Here is a 26,005-nt window from a genome sequence, read left to right as displayed (position 1 = left end):
CATCGGGCGAGGCGGCTGCGGCTGGAGACAGTGGCGGCGTCGGGGCTTGCCGAGCATCTGGTGGGGGGGTTGCTGTCTGCGTTGCGAAACCCCCTCATGGGCCAGCGGCCAATTATGGAGCCATCGGGGCGGGGTGGGGGGGGTGGTTTTGGGGGCTCAGCGGCACAACACCCCCTCCCCTGGGGGAGACCTTTGAAATCTCATCCGCCGTGCCCTCCTCCCCGAGGGGGCGGGCGCAGGAGGCAGCCCCCGGGGGTATAAAGGCGGCGGCGAGCAGAGCAGGTAGTTGCTATTCGAGGGCAGGGGGGATCAGAGGTGACACGGTCTGGACGGGACGGGACGGGAGTAGGATGCGGGGGCTGGTGGCTGTGTTGGCGGCTCTGAGCTGCGCAGCCCCGGCGGCGCGGCCGGCGGCTCCAGCCGGCGCCCTCAGTTCCAACGCCATCAAAGGACCACCCCCCGGGGGGGCGGCCGAGGCCAGCGCCGCCCCCGCCTCCCCCTTCGACGGCAGCAACAAGCCTCTGCCTGTCGCCACCCGGCAGGTAGGAGTGCAGATATACCGGGGGTACACACCGGGGAGGGGACACGAACACCGGGAAGGGGGTTGGCGGAGCCGCTGACCCCCTCCGCCTCATCCTCTTCCCCCCTCTCTTCCCCCGCTCCAGCCTTTCCCCTGCGCCGCGGACGAGGACTGCGGCCCCGAGGAGTTTTGCGGGGGGGCGTCCCGGGGCGGAGGGGCCCCCCTCTGCCTCGCCTGCCGGAGACACCGCAAGCGCTGCCTGCGCGACTCCATGTGCTGCCCCGGCACGACCTGCAGCAACGGTGAGGGACGACAGGGATTGGGGGCGGGGACGACACACCCTGGGATGGGTAGGGGTCCCAGCCCCGGCTGACAGCGGCTTCGCTGCCTCCCGCAGGGCTTTGCACCCCACTGGAGCCTCCGCCTGCAGCTACCGAGCTGGACGAGACTGGCACCGAGATGCTGCCTCGCCGGACGCCCGCTCCCGCCTGGCTCCCCGCTGCCAAAGGTGAGGAAGTCACCGGGCGCGGTCCCCACTGTCTTTCTGGGGAATCCTGCCCCGCCATCCCCTGTGGGTCCCGTCCGGGATCCTTGCCCTTATTGTAGTCCCCCACGGGCATGCCCCCCCCTGCCTTGCTGTCCACCGTGGAGTCAATCCAGGATGCCTGCCCTGCCCTGCAGTCCCCCGTGGGGATGCCCATCCTTGCCCCCCACTTTCCCGTGTGGGGTCAATCCAGGATGCCCGCCCTACCCAGCTGTGCCCATGTGAGCAATCTGGCATGCCACCCAGACCCACTATTCCCCAAGGGATCAATCCGGGATGCCCACCCTGTCCCTCTGTCCCCTGTGGGAGGACCCCGGGGCTGAGCACCCACCGTGCTGTCCCCACACAGGTGAAGAAGGGGACTTCTGCCTGCGCTCGTCAGACTGTGCTGCCGGGCTGTGCTGCGCCCGCCACTTCTGGTCCAAAATCTGCAAGCCGGTGCTGCGGGAAGGGCAGGTGTGTACCCGGAACCGGCGGAAAGGCACTCACGGCCTGGAGATCTTCCAGCGGTGCCAGTGTGCCGAGGGGCTGGTCTGTCGCCTCCAGCGAGAGCACGGCCCCGCTGACACCTCCCGGCTCCACACCTGCCAGTGGCACTGAGCGCCTCCGGACAGAGGGACAGACACGGACACGGGTGGGATGTACTCCGGCTCTGCCGGAGTGAAAGGTTGTTTCTCAAGGGAACTACTTTTTAAGCGACTAATTGCAGTACGTTACTGTGTTGTGAATACTTAAGCTGGCACTTAGCTGTACATAACACCAGGACTTGTAGTGATTTGTTTTTTAATATTTTTTTTCCTGAGTGGGCTGCCTTGCACTCCTCAAGCCGCGACTGTGACTTTGTACACACTGGGTTTATAAATCTGGCTCAAAGAGATGCCACCATCTGTTTGAGAGCGAATAAAAGTTTCTGTAAAAATCTACCAGAGCTGCCTGCACTTCCCTGCCTGCCCCATGGGGGGGGAGCTGCGCCGCAGGGTAGAAGTGACCCAAGGGAGAGGGGGAAGGGAGAAGGGGGTGGGGGCGGTTCATCGCCAGCACCCTTACGGATGGGCCATTTGGTTGTCATTGTTTATTCGCCTGCCTTTTAGGCACCATCATTTGCCACAGCAGCCACCAGCTGCAGATCCAAGGATGCCACAGGGCTCCAGGGCTGGGATCTGGGCATGACAGGCAGCAGCTGAATCCCCTCCTGCTTGACTTTTCTCTGGTGTGAGGAGGGATCATGGGCATGGGAGAGGGTCTGTGCTGGCCCATTGCTGCCCACGGGATGGGGGCGGAGAAGCACCTCCTCTTCAGCACAAACTTCGCTCTGTGCACAATAAAGACTTATTTTTTACTTCACATTACAGCCTGTTACTATTCGTTTGCTCCCATTCAGAGTGGTTGGCAGGGAGGGAAAGCTGCATTGGTTTTTTCCTGCCCTGTTTATCGCATTGTACTACACAGCTACTGCAAGTGCTTGAGAATGCCTGTGTAGGGAGAAAGGGCACTCTCACCCTATGCAGTGTGCAGCTGGTGGGCAGCAAACTATCTCATGCCCTCGGCCTCCATGGGATCCCTTGCACAACCCAGAAAAGAGGTTTGTATGCATCGTTGAAATCTGCCTGTGGAGCAGCACATCCCCAGGTGGATTTCTGGGCACCACATGCCACTTGCAGGAAAGCTCCTGCAGTGCCATGGCTTCATTTAAAGTCATAAAATCATCAAATTCCAAACTGGTTTGTGTTGTGAGGGATCTTAAATACCATCCAGTTCCAACCCTTCTGCCATGAGCAAGGACATGTCCCACTAGACAGGTTGCTCATGCCCCCTCCAACATGGCCTTGGCACTTGCAGGAATGAAGCAGCCACAGCTTCTCTGGGCAGCCCAGGCTACTGTCTTACTGACCTCACAGGAAAGAATTTCTTCCACAAATCTAATCTCAATCTCCCCTCTTTCAGTCTGAAACTATCCCCTTCCTCATCCTATTATTCCATTCCCCTGTAAAAAGTCCCTCCCCAACTTTCCTGTATCCCCTGCAGGTACTGGAAGGTGCTCTAAGGTCTCTCTGGAGACTTCAGGCTGAACAACCCCAGCTCTCTCTGCCTGTCTCCATTGCATCCCCCTGGACTTCTCAGGACTTACTTCAGGTCCTTCTTGTGCTGGGTAGCTCCAGAACTGAACACAGTTCTGTCACATGCAACAAAATGCAACCTGCTCACTGCAGTTTGGTGCCTCCAAGGTTAACTCTGCCTGTGGATCTCAGGAACTGTACACAAAGGCACTGGGTACAAACCAAAATTGCAAGCACCAGGTGGTATTGAACCAAGAAAATACAAAAATACAGTACCAAGAAAACACAAAAGAGGAAGCAAATGGCCCCAGATAGAGGGAAATGATGAAGAAGAAGAGTTCCTCTTGCATGGAGTCAAACTCCAGTGTTCCTCAAGCTCTTCTCAAGGTTGCAGCTGGGTGGTTGCACAACGGCCAAAGCTCCTCTAAACCAGAGGTCATTTGGCTGATTATCAGAGCTTAAAAAACTCTTAGTAGTAGTAATAATGAGAATTATGCCCAGGTAAAATGTACCTGGATATGAATAAAAGCATCAACAACTATTTAGATAAGTTCAGATCAGATGTGAATGGTGGCATATTTTATCTCTAATACATATAAAATAGAATCATTATGTCTAGGTTGTTTTTTCAGTCCATATTGTTTCAATACATTCTCCCTCCCAGCTAGATCAGCACCTCTGAAGGCAGTGAAAAAATATTCTCATGGCGCATTAAATAGTCAGTATGGAACTTTGTGGTTCAGAATCACATTACATCAAATCTTGACCCCTCTAAAGGATGCTCAGGTGGACATGTAGCATCATGTGGACATCATCACACCTAACCCCATCCCTGCAGACATGTTTCAGCAGAAGGATGTCCTTGTGGTGACATCCAGGACTCTTCAGATACCTTAATCAAGTGATTATTTTGGTCTGAAAACCCATGGATTCCATTTCATGTAATCGTTAATACTGTGCTCTCCATTCTCTTTTGTTTCAGGCATTTCATCATCTCTACACTTGTCCTTGCATTAAGCAAAAATTACTTTACATTGCTTATGCCTTGATATTCTTCCCTTTCTCAGGTTGGGAAAGAAAAATAAAAAGAGTGGGTTTAGCTATCCTTTTTAGACAATAGGAGTATCTCAGGACATCACTGAGTATCCCACACAAGGCTTGAGGGAGATCCAAAGCACAGGTTCTGTCTGTCTCCTGCAGCATTTGCCCATCAGCAGCAGGATGGATGCTAACATGTCCTGCAGATCTCCAGGATAATCCATTTCGTGGCTGGATTTCAGAAAAGCAATGGGTTTGTAGGTTGGTTGTTTTGGGGTTTTTCTTCTCACTTTCAGGATCTTTTCCCATTTCTTCCCTATTTGACCTTTCAGGGTTTGTTCTTCAAGTAAGGCACCAAGAAATAGGATTTAGTAACATCTCTCAGAAAAAGAAAATCGTGGCATGACCTGTGTGTGTTAAGGCCTAAAAAAACCCCATTTCTTTAAGGGTCAGATTTTCAGTCTTCCCTGTCTCCTTTTGTCCTGTAGCTCCCAGGATCTGAACCTTCCTAGAGCTTCTGCAGCCTGAAAAATTAAATATTCACTTAGAGCAAACAGTGGCTCAAAAAAAAAAATGGATAAAAAGAAGATGAGTGGGAGCATCAAGATACCCCAAGGAATAATTAGGCAGCATTACTGTGGTTCCTTCTGCATTCGTCTCCCCACCAGATGATAACTCCAGATTTCAGAAATGCCTGAATTAACACTCCTAACCCCTCTCCACCCCCCCCCAACAAAAGGCTGTAGGGCTGGAAAAAATATCAGTAAAGCTCTATAAAATTATATATTGTGATTTATAATAATAAAAACCTAGAGGATTGTAAAACAGCCTCTCCCAGTGCCTTCTGCAATTAATTTTTGTTTGTTTGTTTTTCTGTACTCCCGTCACAAACCTTGTGCCTCTGTCCTGCACAGCTAAAAATAAACAAGCAACATCCCCAAAGAGCAGAGCCTGACCCCAACCCCGAGAGGACATGGGCATATGAAACACAGACAGCTGCCATGATTCCAAGAGAAAGTGGGATCACCCTGCTGACTATTTTAAGCCTCTGGCTGCTATGCCCAGCAACAATATTATGTACAGACAATATTATGTACAGGCATTGGGATGCAGTTCTCAAGGACAAAGGAGTCCAGAAAGGTTGGATGGTCCTCAAGAGGGAAATCTTAAGGCACAAGGAACACACTGTACCTGTGCATTGTAAAACAGGCAGCATGGTACCAGAGCAGCCTGGCTAACCGAAGAGCTTTGGTCAGAACTCAGAAAGAAAAGGAAAGTCTACCAGCTGGCAATGCAGGAAGAGTACAAAGTTGTTGCAAAGATCTGTGGGGAGAAAATTAGAAAGGCCAAAGCTCAGTTAGAATTTAATCTGGCCAATATCACTGAAGGTAATAAAAAAATGTTTCATATTTCTATAAAGACATTAACAGTAAAAGAAAGGCTAAGGAGAATCTCCACCCTCTACTGGATCTTAGGGTGAACCTTGTGACCAAGGACAAGGAAAAGGCTGAGCTGCTGAGTGCCCACTTTGCCTCAGTCTTTGCCAGCAATGCCAATTGCTCTCTGAGGGTCCACATTCCTGAACTGGAAGACAAGGGTGGGGAGAAGAATAAAGCCCCCATAATTTGGGAGGAAATGATCAGTGACCGATTTTGTCACATAGATGTGCACAGGTCTACGGGCCCAGGAGGGGATTGAATGCACCCTCAGGAAATTTACAGATGACACCAAGTTAGGTCAGTGTCTTAATCTGCTAGAGGGTAGGGAAGTCTTATAGGATCTAGACATGGTAGACCAATGGGCCCAGGTTAATTGCATGGGTTTCATTAAGATCAAGTGCCAGGTCCTTCACCTGGGTCAGAACAACCCCATGGTGAGCTACAGACTTGGGGATGTGTGGTTAGAAAGCTGCAAGTTGGAAAGGGAGCTGGGGGTATTGGTTGAGTTGACGTCATATGAGCCAGCAGTGTGTGCAGGTGACCAAGAAGGCCAATGGCATCCTGGCTTGTATTACGAACACTGTGGCCATCAGGAACAGGAAGGTGATCATCCCTCTGTACTCAGCTCTGGTGAGGCCACATCTTGAGTCCTGTGTTCAGTTCTGGGCACCTCACTATAAGAGGGACACAGAAGTGCTGGAATGTGTCCAGAGAAGGGCAACAAAGCTCCTGAAGGGCCTGGAGCACAAGTCCTGTGAGGAGAGGCTGAGGGAGCTGAGGGTGCTTAGTCTGGAGAAGAGGAGGTGAGAGGAGACCTCATTGCTCTCTTCAGCTCCTCAAGGGAGGTTGGAGTGAGGGAGGGAAACAGCCTCTGCTCCTTGGTGACGTGTGACAGAACCAGAAGAAATGGATGCAAGCTACACCAGGGGAAGTTTAGGCTGGATATTAGGGAACATTTTCTCACTGAAAGGGTTGTCAAACTTTGGAACAGTCTGCCCAGACCTGTGGTCGAGTCACCATCCCTGGGGGTATTTAAACGGCATAGGGACCTGATCCTTAGGGACATGGTTAAGTGGTGAGCTTACAGTGTTGGTCAAAGGTTGGACTGGATGATCTTGAAGGTCTCTACTAACCAAAGGCATTCTTTGATTCTGTGATTAATCTTACAAGGGAACAACCTAGGAAGAAAGGACACATGACCAATTTTACTGCCAAATGTGGTGAAATGTGTTCTCATACAGGCAAATACTATTTTCTTTTCATTTTCTTCTTAAGTTCTTTCAGAAACTGGTTTGACCCCAAGTTTTAGCACAAAAATACCTTTTTTTTAAAAAAAACCCAAAACTTTAAAATATATGCTCCCACTAATCTGGCTTCATGTGATCTTCATGTTGCATTTAACAATCAACTTCCATGACACTAAAACCTCTTGTTGGAGGAACAGAGGAACAATCCCCCTCCCTGTATTCATGCAGTGCGAGACACCCACAGGCGAGAGAAAGTTTGGGGTTTTGGTTTGGTTTTTGTTTGGTTGGTTAGTTTTGTTTTTTTGATTTTTTGTGGGTTTTTTTTTTTTTTACCATCACTCTGATGACCCAGAGCAGAAAGCAGCACATTTTGTCCCAGAAGGATAAAAGCCCTAAACAGAAAGAGCAGAAAACATCAGTGGATATAACACAATACAGAAGGTCTTAGGTTTTGTATTTTCCTTTTGTTTTTGTTTATTTGGGATTGGGATTTTCTTTGTGGGGAGTTCACCTGCTCACTGAAGCTGCTCTTGATGATAAAGGCTTTCCCTTTAATTTGGGGTGAACCCAAGTAGCACCCAAGCTAGCACCCAAGTAGCACCCAAGTAGCCCAGCATCTCAGCACCCCTCAGAGGTTTCTTCCATGCCTTGGACTTCTTCAAAGAAATATACTCCATCCCTGCTAACCTGAAGTGATAATTGTTGATGGTTTTTTTTTTCCTAAATAGCTTTCTTTTTTCCTTTTTTGCTTTTTTTTTTTTTCCAGTCCCAAGTGTGTCTCTAATTAACACCTTCAGGAAAGGGTGAGACAAACCCAGATACTGAAGGAGGGCACTTCTGGGCAGAGTTTCTAATCTACCTCTCAGTGAAGGAGGGGACCCATTAGCAGGTGATTTAGATGAGTAATAAGTCCATCAAAATGCAAATGCAGAAGGCTAGGCTAGGGAGGGTGAGACCTGCAGCTGGGCCACAATGGGGTGTGAAGCCTCCCCCCCCTCTGAGCGTCTGGGCAGGGTGTTTTCCACTTCCCTAAATCCTGGATTTGAAGGGTTGGGTGGGTAAAGGGAAGAGGCTGTGATGGAATGGATGGAGCTGGTAGAGGAAGCCAAGAGCCAGATGTAGCTTTACATGAAAAAGGGGACCTTCACCAGGCTGGAAGGAACACCAAGGAGGTAGAGGAAGGTCATCCAGTTGATTGTCAGGACCTCAAGTGAGGAGCCTTAGCAGAGGCATCAAGCTACTGACAGAGGGAACAAAGTTTTTTTCCCTCTTTGAAGTTACAGGGGAGAGGCAGATGGGGAAAAATAGTTGTTTATGGTGGAAGGAGATGATGGTGTCCTAGAAAAGTGCTGGGACTTGGGCTTCTGAAGTCTGATTATTTTTTTTCCTTAAGATTTTTTAAAGTAAGTCTGTAGGTAAGACTTAGAGTCAAGATCTTCATCCCAAGTGAATATGGAAAAAAAATACCTTAAAATCCCAGTGGCAGCCTGGGGAAATATTGCAGGGTGCTATGGCAATCCCAAGTTACTCCAGAAGAGTATTGTGTGGCAGAGCTATGAAAAATGAGGGGTAAGAAGGTAAAGGCACGATCCCAAGGTTTGGCATTTATTCTCAGCTGGGAAAGAGGTGGCTAAGGGAGAATGTGAGAGGTCTGTAAAGCTGTAAACCATGCCAAGAAGGTGACCAAGTGGTTATTTTTGTTTCTCATGATGCAATAAGGAGAGAAACACAGGGCCAAGTTGTGCCACTGGTAGCCAGAAAATGTAAACTAAGTCATGTGGGGACAAAGTAAATTCATAGAAGACGGAAGTTTGGATGAAATGACTGGGTGAGGAAATAGCTAAATGCAGATTATTGGCAGTAGGAAAGATGATACTGTAAGAGTCTGAGGGAGGTTTTGTAGGTTTTTTTACTATCACTTTTGTTTTTCTTGAGCATTGGCTCCACAAGGCCCCTGGAGAACACGGACTGCAAGGATGTGGGTGTCAAACCCACAAGGCAGTGTTGATCTGTATTTATTTATTTATTTGTTGTTTTAAACCAAACCTTCTTTAAAACACACAATTGGTTCCAGATGCTGATTTTGAGAAGAATAAGTGAATGTGCCAGAGCTCTATTACTGGAAGTGCAAGCCTGGAAAACCAGAAGTCCCTATTGAAGTGACCACCTGAAACTCCAGCCTGAACTGATCCTTCAGCAGTGTTTGTCATGTCCATGAAGGACTTCTAACAGTGAGTCAGATTGTCAGGCTCCTTTTGTCTTAAGGTGGATGCACTCTGAAAAAGCAGTAATGTTTAGTCCCACTGTGAACTACTTAATGTTTCCAGTTTTTATATGATGGACATAAAAATAATCCATTGCTGTCAGCAGTCACTATGGATGGACAGCCTCCTTGTGTTAAAGTGTGGAAGACCATATTCTAAACTTAGTTCACTTGGTGGTGTGTTTTGGTTTTGCTGGTTTTTTGTTTCTTTGTTTGTTTGTTTGCTTGTTGGTTGGTTTTTGTTTTTGTTTTGGGGGATGAGGGGAAGGCTGTGGATGGAGTCTACCTGGACCTCAGCAAAGCCTTTGGCACCATCTCCTCCCATAGCATTCTCCTGACAAAGCTGTCAGTCCAGGGCTCAGACAGGAGCACTCTGTGCTGGGTTGGGAACTGCTGGAGAGGCCACCAGAGAGTGGTGCTGAATGGCACTGATCCAACTGGTGGCTTGTACCTGTTGCCCCTTTCTCTATCACTGGACATAACTGAGAAGAGTCTGGCTCTGTTCTCCTGGCACTCTCCCTTTACATATTTATAAACATTAATGTCACCTCTCATTCTCCTCTTCGCCAGCTCTCTCAGCTTTTCCTCATAAGGGAGATGTTCCACTCCTTTAATCATCATGGTGGCTCTCCACTCAACTCTTTCAAGCAGTTCCCTGTTCCATGAGCTGTAATTTTCTTTCTTCCACAAAACTTTGTATAGAAGCTCCTTGCTGATCCATGCAGGTCTCTTACCTTCTCTACTTGATTTTTCACTCAAAGGAATGCACTTACCTTGAGCTTGAAGGAAGTGGTGTTTAAAAATTGACCAATTTTCATGGGGTCCCTTTCCTTCCAGAGTCTTAGCCCATGGGATTCCTGAAAGTAAATCCTTAAAGAGTACAAAATCAGTCCTGTAAAAGTCCAGAGTTTTAATCCTACTTATTGCCCTTCTTCCTCTTCTTTTTAAAATACTAAAAATGGTCATGGTCACTGTCACTAAGGCTGTTCCCAACCTTAATGTCCCCAGTCAGACCTTCTTTTTTTGTTAATACAAGGCCCAGCAGTGCACCTCTCCTCACTGATTCCACCACTATCTGCATCAGAAAGTTATCATCAATACATTGCAAGAGTCTTTTGGACTGAACATACTTGTCTCTGTGGGCTTTCCAACAAATATCAGGGTGACTGAAGTCACCCATAACTACTAAGGAGTGTGATCAAGAGGCTATTTCAAATTGACTGTAGAAGGCCCCACCAACATCTTCGTCTTTGGTTGGTGGTCTATAGTAGATACCCACAACAGTTTTACTCCCATTTGTATGTGCCCTCATTCTTACTTCAACATCCAACCTCTTCTACCTCTCCCCCAGATAGAACTCAATACATTCCAGTTGCTCTCACACACAGAGATCAATGCCATTGCCTCAGCTTTTCAGTCTCTCTTTTCTAAAGAGTGCAGAGCCATTCATGACAACATCCCAGTCCTGGAACCTGTCCCCCCATGCTTCAGTGATTGCAATTATATCAGAGCCATGCAACCCAACACACATCTCCAACTCCTACTGCTTATTCCACAGCCTCTGTGGATCAGTATATAAGCATTTCAGAGAGTAGCCAAGCAATTATTTTTCACTTTTGGTATCTGACATTCCCAGCCACTCACTACCCACATGAACAATAACTAATGGATAGTAGGGTTCACCTAAAGCAGGTTGCACACAATGGGGTCCAACTGGGTTTTGAATGTCTGCAGAGACAGAGACTCCATCACCTCTCTAGGCAGCCTGTTCCACTGCTCTGCCACTCTCAAAGTAAAGAAGTTCCTACTCGTATTTAGATGCAACTTTCTATGTTCAAGTCTGTGCCTGTTTCCTCCTGTCCTGTGGCGGAGCACCACTGAAAAAAGTCTGGCCTCATTCTCCTGACACCCACCCTTTATGTATTTATAAGATCCCTGCTCAGTCTTTTAATTAGTTGTAATGAAAATGCCACTTGTTTTAATAACTTTCAAGTTTACTCCCTCTGGGGACATTATAGATGATATCGTGAAATAAGATAAGGAACAAGGGCCCATGTTTCTTTATTTTGGGATGAACTTCGGGAGCCTTCTCTTTCCAGGCTTGTCTTTTAGGATGTGTGATGCTGGTTTTTCTGTAGAACTGCCTTTGCATTTCTCAGAGCAATGTGAGAATTTTTTTTAATGGCTTCTCACTGAAACAAACCCAAACCCTAACCCCTTTTGTGGTAAGAAAGGGGAAAGTATGAAAATTCCTAAAAAAAAAATTAATACACTATTTTTTTCCCAATGTGACTCAGAACGTCTGTGAGTTATTCAATGGACGTACACATAAAATAGAATTGAGTAAGAAAAATCAGATATTACTAAGAACAAATAGAACACTGGCTTTTCTGGGGCTTTGTTTTTGTTTACATCATCAGGGTGTTCCAAGGAAACAATCTGATTAGGTCACAATGAGGGGTCATGGTACAGAGAGAGCTTTTTAAGGCAAAGATTGACCTCTCTGACTCCCTTCTTATCATTGCTGAAGCTAAGATGACTTATGTGGTATTTAGCAGAGCCAGAACTTCTGTTGCAACCTCTGGCTGAAAAACTTAAAGCTCTTAAGCTCTCCCCCACTGCCTCATCATTCAGGCTTTGCATCATGTTATAGGTCTGCTCAGCCTCACCCTGGTTCCCATCATGTGTCCCACCTGGTTGCATTCTTATCCTTGGCTCATCTCCACCACTGATCTGGTGGTCTCCTTTGCAACCCAACTGCAGCCGTCCTATGACTGCCCAACCTCAGTTGCTCCTGACTTCTCTTGGTCCTCTTCTTTCTACTTGACAAGTTGCTGATATTTTTTGTTTGTTGACAAGATCCTTTTCTTCTCCTATTTTTGATGGGATTCGGTTGCATTGTTCCTCTGCTTTCTCACCTTGCCACACTTTACTCATCTGTTAAGTATAGACAAAGTTGTCTTGACTTTCAAGACACCCAACCTGATGTTGAGGTTGTTCCATCCCAGCCCCCTAAGATTAGACATTGATTCCAACAAATAACCATTTTCTCTTCTTTCCCTTGCCACAAGCTATCCCAAAAGCTGCAACACCATCACTTTGACAACACTGTTGTCATCACTGCTTAAATACCTGAGCACTTAAGCAAGACACCCCCAAGCCCCATGGGGAGTAGGGGAGTTGCTCAACATTGACAGCACCTTCTTCAGCATTTTCTCTCCTGTGTCAGCCCATCCATTTGCTCTGACACAGCCCAAATCTTTCATCACTGCTCTGATGTACATAGAAAAGGGGGCAGAATGATGTAATAGGTAGCAAAAAATGGCAATAAAAGAATGGGGGAAACACACTTTGCATTAAATCTCCTGTGTGCAGATATCCCAGGCAGAGTTGTGAAGCAGAAAGGATGTGTGCCCAATAGGCAATAGTGTCCCATAAGGTAGAAGAAGCAGTCTAGGCTCCAAGTGTACCACCTGTCCATGTACATATGGTGAAAAACAACTCTGCCTGCTGGATCTTATTTTTCTCCCTGAGGTACACATTGCTCTCAAATAAACATGATTATACCCTACGTGGAGCTGCAGCTCAGTCCAAACACTAAAAATAGCAGGCAGAAAGTAGAGACTTCAATTAGATACACACTGCTCAACCATTTAACTTCTAATTGGCTTGTGGTTATCCCCCAACTAGGAACCGACCCTGTTGTGTTTAAAGGATTGTCATGTGAGCAAAGCAGGGACCTGAAACAGATTTTTTTTTTTAAAGTGAAATGACCAGAAAAAAGACCCAGGTGTTGCACACTGGAAGACCCACAGGCCAGTGTGCCTCTTACCTTTTGCTCAGAGCTATTTTGCAGTCGCCATCACGGGTTGACGCTATTTTGTCACCATCATGGGTTGGATGGTTAGGCTCAGGTCCGCATCCTCTCCTCAGCTCTGTTTCTGTGGCCTCGTGAAGTGTTTCTAACTTGATTTGGGTTAAATTTGGCTCTTCATTCAGCTCATGGTGCTGTACTGCAGGAGCATCTGGAGGCATCCCAAGAGCATCTCAATTTCTGCCCTTCATGGCTGCAGACCAAACTCTATTTTTCTTTCTGCCACCAGCAGTAGAGTCTCCATCATCTTAATTCCCTTATTTTAATCTGTATTTAATTCTTCTTGTTGGTGCATCTTGGAAGCAGTAGAGCTCACTGTGTGGTTTGTCATGGCATCACAAAGCGATGTTTTTGCCTAGCAGAACTCAGGCTATGTGACACAAAGTGACCTTCAGCATCATGGGAGTCATCTCTCAGATGCTGGAGTGACCACTTACTGTCTGAAAACATCAAGCTGGATGCAGGATGGGAGGAGCATGACAGCAAGACACAATTTTTGGCAAAATGGCAGTCATACCACTTTCTACATCCCACTTAAGATAAACTTTTGATTTAATTCTGCCCTGGTTTATGGCAGCTTCAGAAGACAAAGTCTTCCAAGGCTCTGGTTGGACAGAGAAGTGGATCTTGATGGTACACCAGCAAAAATGAGCAGAGTTGCCCATAAGCCCAGCAAGAGCACAGGAGCTTTTGCAACTCCCTGCAGCCAGGGCATGACTCCTTTTTCTCCAGGATGCTTGAACAATCCTTTCCTACCCTTATTTCCAAGCCATCCTTTTCCCCACCTCAACACTCACAGAAGATTTGTCTACTACAGACCCATGAAGTCATTAAGGCTCTGTCTTGTACCTGTGACTCTGAGCATCTGCATGAGCTGAGCATTTCATTCTGATGGAGACATTGCATTGCCACAGGCAAGATGGGAAAAAAAAAACCCTGCAGATTATTTCATTGCACAATAAGACCATGATTCATGCCCAGAATTGTATGCCAACAGACATTATTATTTATATTTTTAGGACCAAAATTTTGGGAAGCAGGGCTTTGGCTTCTAACATGGGTTGTTTGCCAGAGGTCCTTCATGTCTGGTGTCCAGAGATACGAACCACAGAGCTGTCTTGTGCAGGCTTAGGATGAAAAACCAGAGTATATGTACAGACAAAATGTTATTAGAAATGTTAATAATGGTGTGATGGGGCTAAAGAGTATAAATCATAATATCTACTACACCACCTTTGAATCTGTAAGTGCTGTAGAAACTACTTATTCATTGGCATTTACTCTATCTAGACCAACAACCAAAACAATATTTTAAATTAAAACATTAAAGTAATAGTTTAGCTGGCTTAATTATTAAAAAGGCAATGATGTTACCTACTCTACCTGATGAGAGTGGTCAGCTCCCTTTCTCCCAGCCTCAGAGGAGGAACAGTTTGAGGGACATTCCACTTGAGGGGCTTATATCAGCCACAGTCCATGGGGGAGTATGTAGGAATCCTGCCTGATCAAGGGTGGGACTGGACTTTGATGGACCAAAGTGGCGGACTGTTAGTCATTCACCTCCTCTCCTGTCTTAGAGTTCCTTTCAGCTTATAAAAATGCTTTTATATCACAAAAACATAATTTCTTTTTTTTACCAGTTTTCATTTTTTCTCTCTGTCTGGGCCCAGCTGATCCAGATGCTTCCAATGCCAAGATCCTGCATGACCTTCTAGCTTATCTGGTAGTTGGTTTTCACCAGGGGGCATGCAGAGTAGAATGAAATGTCAAGTCCTCTCCTCATTGATGCCCACTGAGGCTGAGCCCCCACATCCCACTCTCAGCCACTGTCATACGCCTGTTGTTCTCTTGGGCTTCCAAACAGCAGCAGGGATGGTGGCCCCAGTTCACAGTCCACTGTCCTGCTCTTTTTCCAGCCAAAAAAGGAGCAGTGCCTGCTGCTAAAACACTCTGGTATTAACTCTGACAAATGTAAAAGTAGCTGAATAACATGAACAGGAAATAACTACCCAAGGATTGCCAGCCACCAGCCAAATGCTAACCCGCTTGAATAATTTTTGGGCCTGATTTACTAAAAACTGCAATCTGGAGACAAACATAGAGAGATAGAAATAACACAGGGCAAGAGCTGGCTCTGGTTGGATCCTGGCTTCTGTTTGCAGACCTTGGAATAACTCTCTGTGTTTGTTTGGTGCCAGGAGGTGCGGAGGGATTTCTGGGGGTTGCAGATGCTCAGCACCTCCCAGGAATTGCTCGATGGTTCACAAAATCAGGTCCTTGATAGTAGGTTACCAGTTCTCCAGGATACACACGGTATACTTAGGGATATGTTGAAATAAGAGGCTGCAGATAAACAGATTTTGCCTGGGATCCTTTCATTAAAGCCTGAGCAGACACAGATGCAAACTGAATCCCATCAACCGTGGAGCACAAGGAAGCTGTCTCCAAAGCCTGGCATTGTAAAGTTTTGGCCACAACACTGGAAGGCCATCATGGTTTCAGTCAGAGCTGGATGGCCTTCAATCATGGCTGGTAGCATAAAGCACCCCATAATTAATGCAGTGATGACTTCTTGCCCTTTTCTAGGAGCAGATGAAGGTGCAAGTAGGAACTACAGAAGACTTCCCCTAATGAAACAGTGGGGAATCCACCCATGAGATGCTCCGGTTTTAGGCTCATAGCTTTTTTTTTGTTTTATATAAATTAAATAACAAGAATCCATTTTCACTTTGAGCTGCACCATTACAGCTCCACTGTTAATTTTTCTTCAAGAGAGACCATGCAAGCTCATTTCAATTTGGAGCCTGTGAATGTGAGGAAAGCCAAAACTATGCCCAAGATAGGGCTTGGGATATCTGGCCATACCCATGGATCTTCATGGACTTTCCAAATAAGGGAACAGAAAGAAAGGATTTTTAAAGTTTATATAGAAGAAGGGGGTGCTAGTGAGGCACAGGCAGCCCAATTAGTCAAAATCCCACCTTGGAATGCTGGGTTCACCAGTGTGGAGCAGTGAATGTGGGGTGTTGCCTCAGGTACATAAAAATCCAGAACCAGCTGCTTTCAAAACACAAATTGGATTTTTTACCCCACGAAGGTGATAAACCCTCAGATCAGTGCAAATTTCCTATTATTTATGGCTAGAAACTTAATTTTTGCCCCTCAAACACTGAAAATCTCGTTCTCCACAAGATGCCTGGTTTCTCCACTCCATGGTGGTGTCTCTAGAAGGTGACACCAGTCATTTCCACCACCAGTCTGTTTTCCTCCATACAAGATGAATCTAACTGAGGAGGTCAGGTTGTCACAACCATTTGACACTTTCAAAATTGGAAGGCTTTGAACCAAATAATTTCTTTTTCTCTGTAACAGGGATTATTTCAGGATAATGAAAAGAAGCAGGAGGGTCTCAGCAACAGATGAAGCAAGCAGACGGTCTGTGCTTCTTAGAAGGGCCTACTGCAGAAGGAAGGTGAGGTAGGGAAGCTTCTCCTCAGTCTTTAAATTTTGGAAAAATAGCTTTTACAAAGATTTTTTTTCTTTTTAAATGGATGGCAACTTGTTGCTTGAGGAATATGTATACAAAGGGTGGAGATAGTTCACCACGAGGGCTGTGAGTGCCAGTGCTTGGGCACTCAGGTCTCCACAACTTCTGGGGAGAGGCAGTTTGTCCTTAGACACTTTTATTGTGTTATTTAGTTATTTATTACAAAAGAATCTTGTGAGTGTGTTTTATTTGGCCTGAGATATTTCAGGTGCTGGGGTATTTTTGCAGATCACTTCAGATCTTTTACTGGGACAGCCAGTCAAATATTTTTGGTTTGGTTTGGGTTGTTTTGGTTTGTTTTGTTTTGTTTCATGTTTTGTTTTGTTTGTTTGTTTGTTTGTTTTTGTTCTTGACAGCCATAAATATCTCTGTATGCAGCTCATGATATACTGAATAATTGGTGCTCCCAAGTGAACTTGCTTGACATTTTTAAAGTCATGTCCAGGTCCTTGGTTCAATTTGACCCCAGAAGGGCAGTAGTGATAAGGTGAGGTCTTCTCTCGAGGCACACATCCAAATGCTGTATGACCTGTCAAATTAATTTACAGATTTGTCACTGATATATAAAATGGTGACAAAATTAGAGCAGCAGAGATTTTTTGGAATTGGAGTGGGTGGCATGGTCCTGAGCGCTGCTGGAGGCACTGAAAATTGATGGACAACATCATGGATGGGACCAAAAAAAACCCCAAAACCCCAAAAAATGACATTCCAGGGCTATTAAATGCCAAAGTTTGTATTGTAGCTGCTGCAGTTTGTCTGTTCCTGGTGGGGTTAGGAATATAAGTAAGTCGAAAATAGGCTTTTTATAACACCTAAAGATGAAAAATAATAATAAATGCCTGTAATATGATGGCTATAATGCAGGCATTGGGTTAGACTGGTGCTGGGTGCTGTGTATATAAATAAATGATGCCATTAATAGCAAACAGCACCACTGCCCTCTCACAGACGTATTTCTCTGACACATGCAGAAAGTTAATGTTACAACTCTGTGAAATTTCAGTTCTCTCCCTCATCTGTTTATCATTCACTCTTGGGATGCTTGTGCTAAGGATTTAGGCTCTCAGAATAATGTTTGTGGTAGGTGGTCCCCTCCAAGCTGATTTCCTTCACTGAACCATTTTGATTTGCTGCACAAGACTCAGGCAATCTTTTCCTTTAGTTGCATCCAACACCATGATGAACCAGTGCAAGAAAAACTACTGTTGCAGTATTTCCCCTTCCAATGCAGTCAGATATTCTGAAGTTTAATTTTTCATTGCATTTTTTGAGCCAGAGAACTTGTTTGGGTTTTTTATCCCCCTGCTTCCTTCATTCCTAAGTGAAAAATAAAATGTTTATACACATGATTGTAGTCTCTATATATATCAACTTATAATCTAAATATAGATAGATATAATTGTTTTATACACATAGACACACATCAACATAACAATAACTGCCATTTGTGGTTAACCCAACCATCAAATAGATATACTTTCTGCCCTAGAATTTTTTTTTTTTCAGAAAAGATTTACAATTATTATAGCAAGGACGTGGGATGCCAACACAAAAATTGACCTAAAGAAGGTAGCACCATGTTCTTTTCAACAAACTGTAGGAGCAGCTTCCACCTGGAAAGCACTAAAGAAACAAATGTCACAAAATAATTTAATCTTTCCCTATAAAGATTATTACCATAAGTCAGCCCAGCCATGAGGGCAGGTACCAGGTCTCTTGTTTCCTGTGGGGCAGACATTGGTGTGAAGTGAGGCTGAGTGAACACTTGATGTGGAAATGATGAGCATAAGCACAATAAGTCAGCCAAAAGTGCTTAAAAAAAAATTAGCAAATCAGCATGAGGATCCTTTTACCTAATAGTAAAAGAAAAAAACCCAACATAACAAGCAAACAAACAAGAAGCCACAACACAACAGAAAATGGGTTTGTTTGGATTAATGGGACACTGCTTTCTAGACAATAAATGCTCTTACAAGTAAAATATCCCCTGGAAGCACATGAGGGCCACCACATTTATCTAGCTTCTGCTAATTAGAAAAATCAATGAGACTTCATGCAGAACATTCAAGCTAAAAAAAATTCTCAGGCTATTTGCCAGTGGCCTCAACTCATCTCTCATCCTTTTTCAATAGGGTACTGCAGCCTGCACCTGGCTTGGGCTCAGGGACATTATCAGCCTGGGACTGGAAATCCCAACAGGGCAAAAGAAATTTAATTTCTAGGACCAAGAAGGTCCCCTCAGTTCATTCCCATTATGATTAAGATAATTGTGAGGGTGGGGACAGTGGGAAAAGTAAGCAGCAGGTGTGCAAGAGTGAAACCTAGTTTAAAAAAACTGTTGGCCCAAGCCAGGCCCCTACCATGTCCCTATCCTGCCAGGAACACTTCCCACTAGACCAGGGTGGTCCAAGTCCCATTCAACTTGGCCTTCAACACTGGCAGGGTGGGAACACTGCCCCAGGATGGGGCAACCACAGCTTCTCTGGGCAACCAGGGACAATGTCAACAACCCTCTTACTGAAAAAGTTTTTCCTAATATCTCATCTAAATCTCCCCTCTTTCAGTTTGAAACTGTGCTCTCACATCCTTCCACTCCACGGCCTTGAAAAAAGCCCCTCTCCAGCTTTCTTGTGGCCCCTTCAAGTATTGGAAAGTGCAGTAAGATCTTCCCAGAGCTTCCTCTTCTCCAGGCTGAACAACCCCAACTCTCTCAGCCTGTCCTCATAGGAGAGGTGCTCCAGCTCTATAAGCATCCTTGTGGTCTCCTCTGGACTTGCTCCAACATCCCCATGTGCTTCTTATGCTGGGAATTCCAGAACTGGACACAGCACTGCAGGGGAGGTCTCATGACAGTGGAGTAATGGATATTATAGTTGTAGTGTCAGTATTTCACATGAAAATTTAAAAAGCAATTTAAAATAATTTTTACATTGTGTTTGGTTGGAGTAGGTTTTGGGTTTTTTTTTAATTTTTAGAATTTCTTTTCAAAAGTTTTATGGTTTTTGAAGAATTTTTTTTAATTTGTGTTTTGTTTTTTTTTTTTTTAAAGTCTCAAAGCCAGCAGTTGGTTTCCGCTGGGTGGGTGCTCTCCTCTCAGCCCTCTCTTCATCTGGGCGGCAGCTCCTCTGACTGCAGCTCGGGGCCGCCCATCCCGCCAGCCTTGAAAGGCGATGTCAGGAGAGCTTCGACTTCCTCCAGGAGTCTTTGTGTGCTCCAGAGATCCCATAAATCATCCGGCTCACACTGTGTGACCTCCTGACAGGCAGGAAGATGGGGAGCGCTAATGACAGCAGTGCTCAGCAGGTCGCTGCAGACCGTCCCCGTGTCATTTAAGAGCCCAGTAAAAAAAAAGGTAAAAAAACAAACAAACAAACAAACAAACAAACAAACAAACCCCAAAAACAAGCAAAGAAAACCAACTGAGTGAAAAAAAAAATTACAGGTCAGAGGCAGAATATGAAATACTGTCCTTTGTGGCATCCAGGGTGGGGAGGTAAGAAAGAGTCAAGGGATTATTATTTTTTTATTATAAAGGTGTTAATTAAGGGTAAGACCCTATGCACAACATGTAGTTCATGTTGGGTTTTTTGCCCTCCAGTCAGCAGTGGGTGGGGAATTCATTGAGGAGGACACTCAAAGAACTGCAAAGCTGAGAGCAACATCAGTGTTGCATTCCTGTTCCCAATATTTGGAATTCTACTTCTTTTCCATTTGAAACCACGTTGCTTTCACTCTTTCATCAAAGCTCATGTTCTTTTTTCTCAGAAGTTTTCAGCTGGAAGGAAGGTAGAAGAAGAAGAAGGAATTAATACATTTTTCCTTACAAAACTATGACCTGTGGAGAAACTGCTCTAGTTCCTGCAGCATCCTGGTGGGGGTGCCTTTAGCTGAACCACATGTCAAAATTACAGTGTTCAAATTGTCCAGAAAAGCTATAGAAAAACAAACCTCAGTTTCTCTTTGTGGCTCCCTTTACGCTTCAAATCTACTGCCACCGAGTAACCATGGGTAAAAAGAAAGCCTTTTGTTTCAAATAAGAAAATGTCCTTTCTTTATGGGCAGCCACTACTGGTGGTTGAGGTGCCCAGGTGGATGTGCATGTCTATGTTCAGCTCTTATTTCCAAGAAAACCCATGTGGGAAGTATCATTTTATCTGTTGGAAATTGGACTCAGAGTTTTCTCAGTAAATCCAGGTCAGCCAGCTGTGATTCAGCCCATACCATCGCCACCGTTCTCATCCTGTGAGGAGCAGGACTTTAGCAGCATGGGACCTTCCTTTCCCTGGTTGGTTGTCCCGTGTTGCCAGCTCCTGGTGGTGCTTGCAGACATCAGCTTGTCCCCACACCACTTTTCCCATTCGTCTTTTAATGGGATAACACCAGCTAAGAGCTTTAAAGATGAAGAAGCCAAGCCAAGGCAAAGAGGGACAGATTAAAAGAACACTTCATATTGGGAGCAGCACTGGGACAGGAGTGCTTCTAATTATTTTTCCTACTATCTCCACATACTGGAGAAGAACCAGGTCAAAGCTGAGTTCTTCCCCCCACCCTGCCCCCAGCCCAAAACATCCCATTTGATCCATCCCTGCAGGATGCTGATGAAGAGCACACAGTCCTGCATGGCCCAAGCTGCCATTAATTCAACAGTCGTTAACCTAAGTAAAATTATAGCCTACTGAGCAAACATTTCCCTATTGTTCTTAGACATTACCATGCTGGGAAGTCACTAATAACCTGCAAGTACATTCCATTTATCTTTGTTTCTCACTTGCTTTTGTACCAGTTGAGCATGGTCCTCCCACTCTTGAAGTATCACACACCAACATCAGCCCTGACTGCAGCCTCTGTAAAGTCAACAATCTGATCTTGTCATTAAGCTCACACTTCAAAAGGGGAGGCAGGAGATTGAGGAGGAAGATCTCACATCTGCTCTTCCACTTGCTCGTTGCTGTGTCCTGGCTACAGATAACAGCTGGGTCTACCACACTCCTGCTGGAGAGGACCTGCCAGGAACTCCAGATTTTCACTTCCAGACAAGGAGCACCAACAGGTATCACACAGGGCCAGCAGAAAACCTGTACCCTGAGAAGCAGGAGATGGAGATGTTCCACAAACCCCTATAGCACCTTTAATAGCTACATTCAGGATGAAATCCCCTCCCTAATCTGTAAGTATAAAGCTGCCTGGGTTCACCCACGGATAAATCCAGCTCATTTCTGAGTTAAAGCCAAAATTCCAGTTTGGTGTAACAGACCCTAGTGGATCCAGAGCCCACTACTCTCTCTGCCAATCCAAGGAAGTTACAGCTCACTGCAGACCTCCTAAGAGCTGGGGATGAAGAAGAACCTCAGCTGTGAAGGTCTGTGACCACAGGGGTTAAATGATAAAAGTGGCCTCCTCCAGCTTTGTATGGGATCATTCACAGAAACCACAGAATCACAGAAAGGTAAGGGTTAGAAGGGACCTCAAAAGATCGAGTCCAACCCCCCTGCCAGAGCAGGGTCACTTACAGAAGGTCACATAGAAATGTGTCCAGGCGGGCTTTGAATGTCCCCAGAGAAGGAGACTCCACAACCTCCCTGGGCAGCCTGTGCCAGTGCTCTGTCACACTCACAGTGAAAAACTTCTCCTTATATTTATGTAAAACCTCCTATGCTCCAGCTTGTACCCATTGCCCCTTTTTCTATCATTGGACATAACTGAAAAGAACCTGGATCTGTCCTCCTGACTCTCATCCTTTACATATTTATAGATACTAATAAGGTCCTTCCTCATTCTCCTCTTCTCCAAGCTGAAGAGACCCAGCTCCCTCAGCCATTCCTCATAAAGGAGATTTTCCACTCCCTTCATCATCTTGATCACTCTGCACTGGACACTTTCAAGCAGTTCCCTGTCCTTTTGGAGCTGAGGGGCCCAAAACTGGACACAATATCCCAGATGTGGCCTCACCACAGGCAGAGTAGAGGGGGAGGAGAACCTCTCTCCACCTGCTAACCACCCCCCTTCTAATGCACCCCAGGATGCCATTGGCCTTCTTGGCCACAAGGACACATTGTTGGCTCATGGTCATCCTTCCATCCACTAGCACCCCCAGGTCCCTTTCCCCTCTGCTGCTCTCCAACAGCTCAGTCCCCAACAACCCCCCAGTCCTGGGGTTGTTCTTTCCCAGATGTAAGACTCTACACTTGCCCTTGTTGTAATACATTAAATTTCTCCCTGCCCAACTCTCCAGCCTGTCCAGGTCCCTCTGAATGACAGCACAGCCTCCTGGGGTGTCAACTACCAGTTTCATGTCATCAGCAAACTTGCTGATAGTGCACTCTGTTCCCTCATCCAGATCATTGATGATTATGTTGAATAGTACTGGTCCCAGTTCTGACCCTTAAGGGACTCCACTAGAAACAGACTTCCAAGTAAACTCCATCCCATTGTTTATAACTCTCTGGCTTCTATCTTTCAACCCACTCCTGATCTACCTCACTACCCCATCATCCAGGCCACACTTCTTCAGTTTAGCTCCCCGGATGCCATGGGAACTGTCAGTTGCCTTTCTGAAATCAAGATAAACTATGTCTGCTGCTCTGCCATCACCTGGTTACATCCTCACAGAAGGCTCTCAGGTTGGTCAGACATGACTTCCCCTTAGTAAAGCCGTGGTGACTGCTCCTGATAAGCCACTTGTCCTTGGTGTGCCTGGAGACAGCACCAAGTTGTTCCCTCACCTTTCCAGGGATGGCGGTGAGGCTGACCAATCTGTAGTTAGCCAGGTCTTCCTTCTTGCCTTTTCTAAAGACTGGAATGACATTTGCCTTCCTTCAGTCCTCAGGCACCTCTCCCATTGTTCATGACTTACCAAGGACAATGAAGAGTGGCCTAGCAATGACATACCATCAGGACCCATGGATTTATGGATGTCCAGACTCATTAACTGATCCTTAACCCAGTCCTCATCAACCAAGGTGAATTCATCCTTTTTCCTGACTTCCTCAGTGGCCTTAGAGGTCTGGGGCTCCTGAGTAATATCCATTGTCTTTCACTCCTTATCCATTCCTTCACCCCTCATCCAGCCTTTAGAACAAATCCCACTGGGTTTGCTGTAGGAATGGTTTGGCATGTGGGAGATGGGTTGAATTAATGCTTAAGTCCCTTATTATTCTGGAAGGAATGACTGAAAACACTCTTTTGTGTTTACTGTTCTTTACTAATAGCCATTCTTTTCATGTGCTTTCACTACTGCTGACGCTGCCACATGTCTGAGACAGGAGTTATTGTAAGGAATAGAGCAGGACAAGATACTGGGTCCCCTGTGTCCCCTGTGGTCACAGAAGTGGAAAACTCAAACCCTCACAGCAAAACCAAACCTCACATCATTTTTTCTGAGTAGCCTTTGTTAAACACGCTGTGAACTTTTGCTTTCTACAAAATTTATTTCCTCCCCAGGGAAGTGGCTGGTGGCAGAACCCAGCAATGGTGAAGCTTTGTCCTCTGTGCAAATGAAACCACCCCTCATTTGGCCTGGGAAGGTCAATCCCAGCTCTTTTAAAGGTAGGAAGGGTTATTTAATAGCACAATAAATTTCATTAAAAATGAAAGCTTCTTTAAAACTTCAGGAAACTTCATTAAAATCCTGTTTTCACCAGGATATGATTTTTTTCCCCCTTACTTTTGTGGGCAAATAGAAAGATGCCAACTCTCCTCTTTGAAATTATGGCATGTATGACCTATAGGAACACCTTTTCTCTGGTGCATTTTCGGTTTAAAATTAGATTTTATGCTATCCAGCCCTCCAGGAGCTGTGATGTGGGAAGATCTCTCCTCCTCCCTTGCTGTACTTGCCCAAGTGACTGGATGCTCTCCTGGTGTTGGAGATAAGGTCCAAACCCCTCTAGGCAAGGAGGAACTTAAACGCACATCTCCCACCTCCTAAATGAATGCTTCAGTCACTGAGATGTTGCATAAGGAGAGGGAAGATGTTGCCTTTGGGAAAAAAGGAACTTTTGTTCTCTGAGCCTTTGCTCATCTTTTCATTATTTTCTCTACCTGGCTTACATGTGTCTCCATCCACTGCTCTCCAGGTGCCCCTGTTTTGGATCTAATTATTTGCTGAACTGGTTGGTTGAGGCCAATCCGACACCTCTAACTCTTTCATCATGTTTTTGTTTTTTCTGCTGTTGTTTTGACCACTCTGGCATTTTTTCAGTAATGCTTAGTTCTCCACTAATCATTCTACATATGTTATATGACTTAATGCAACCATTGAAATCCACAATATTGGATAATAGTGTTCACTTTATCCATACACTCAAGATGTTGGATATATGGTAGGATTTATCCACAGCTATTGCTCATGGTGCTCCATGGCACATTGAAGGAAAAGTTAAGATAGTCTTTTGATGAAAAATAGTGTATCTAACACAGTGAGTGTTTCCAACCTGCCCAGAAGGACACAGTTTTCACAGCTTTTGTTCTGGGCTTGGACAGGAGCAGTCAATGACTTTGCAGGGCATTTTCAGAAAAAGCCAAGCAATATCCCTGACATCATGTCAGATAATATAGCTCAGTATTTTATTATAAAATCATGTGGTCAATGAGAGAGAAAGAGATAGCTTGCTTCATGTCATCCTGGAAGAGAAAATATTTCCTCTGTCAGATTATTTCTTTGAGGAAGTGACCGTGGACAGGCACCCAGTGTCATTTAACCATTTGCTCTGCAACTGGGGGAAGACATGCCTGGGGTGGAGAGAGCTTGGTGCCTAAACCCTAAGAGTAGGTAAAAGCACAAAGAAAAGGGTATCTTTGATCTGGGTGAGGTGCTAAGCTGTGAGGTTTGGGGTGGGGGGGTAAGGGGTGGGGAGGGATGTTGTTAGGAAGCCAGGGCCAGCAGATAACACCAGGGCACTTATCTGGCAGGGCATTAATGAGGCGTTCCTATCTCTGCACCCGGCAGCCATTTACCCAGTGTTTGAAGACAAGGCTACGTGTCAAGGAAGGCATTAGAAGTGACACCTCCAGCCTATCGGGGTTATCTGGCTACTGCCAACAAGAACAGTAGGTGACACTGAGCCAGGCAGCAAACTTCAAAGTTTACCGGGTTAAGTCTTGCACCCAAGACAAACAACCTTAGCTGCTGGGGCTGGGACAAAGGGGTGGGCGGGGAGGGCAGCTGGGAGATGAAAGGCTGGTCCCCTTCATGAACCAGGCTTCAGCCAGCCAGAGGGGGGGCTTGTTTTATTGGAGACTTTCATCTCAGCCCTCCTGAAGGCAATGGTGTTTTAAAAGGAGGGATGAGAGAATTTGCAGTGGATGAAGGCCAGAGAAGTCACCTGCTGCTTGGGCAAACACTGTGCCCGAGCTGACTATCCAGCCACCAGCTCCCTGTTCCAGCCTCTGAGGTTGTTGAGGGATGAGATACAGCATTTCTTTCCAAAGGACAGCATCCTCTGTGCAACAAAGCCATGGAGAGGGAGCAAGGG

At 45.8% G+C, this 26,005-nt stretch overlaps 1 protein-coding gene across 1 annotated transcript; it reads left to right on the top strand.

Moving 5' to 3' along the window:
* The first annotated feature begins 350 nt into the window (after nucleotides 1-350).
* Nucleotides 351-1,712, top strand: DKK1 (dickkopf WNT signaling pathway inhibitor 1). The gene is made up of 4 exons (XM_030453562.1): nucleotides 351-542; nucleotides 666-822; nucleotides 918-1,028; nucleotides 1,414-1,712. Exons 1-4 carry the CDS (start codon nucleotides 351-353, stop codon nucleotides 1,662-1,664), a joined length of 711 nt encoding a protein of 236 aa, XP_030309422.1. The 3' UTR covers nucleotides 1,665-1,712.
* The last annotated feature ends 24,293 nt before the right edge of the window (nucleotides 1,713-26,005 follow it).

The sequence above is a fragment of the Calypte anna genome, chromosome 6, assembly GCF_003957555.1.
Source record: "Calypte anna isolate BGI_N300 chromosome 6, bCalAnn1_v1.p, whole genome shotgun sequence".
NCBI classification, from domain to species: domain Eukaryota; kingdom Metazoa; phylum Chordata; class Aves; order Apodiformes; family Trochilidae; genus Calypte; species Calypte anna.
Note: the sequence above shows the minus strand (reverse complement) of the source record. Positions and strands in the feature narration are given on the sequence as shown.

What these genes read in the sequence shown, in the direction of transcription:
- DKK1 (XM_030453562.1), top strand. Translation starts at nt 351, where the DNA reads ATGCGGGGGCTGGTGGCTGTGTTGGCGGCTCTGAGCTGCGCAGCCCCG. An exon ending in TGCCTGTCGCCACCCGGCAG is followed by an intron (nt 543 to 665) that starts GTAGGAGTGCAG and finishes CCCCCGCTCCAG; the next exon opens with CCTTTCCCCTGCGCCGCGGA. An exon ending in CTGGCTCCCCGCTGCCAAAG is followed by an intron (nt 1,029 to 1,413) that starts GTGAGGAAGTCA and finishes GTCCCCACACAG; the next exon opens with GTGAAGAAGGGGACTTCTGC.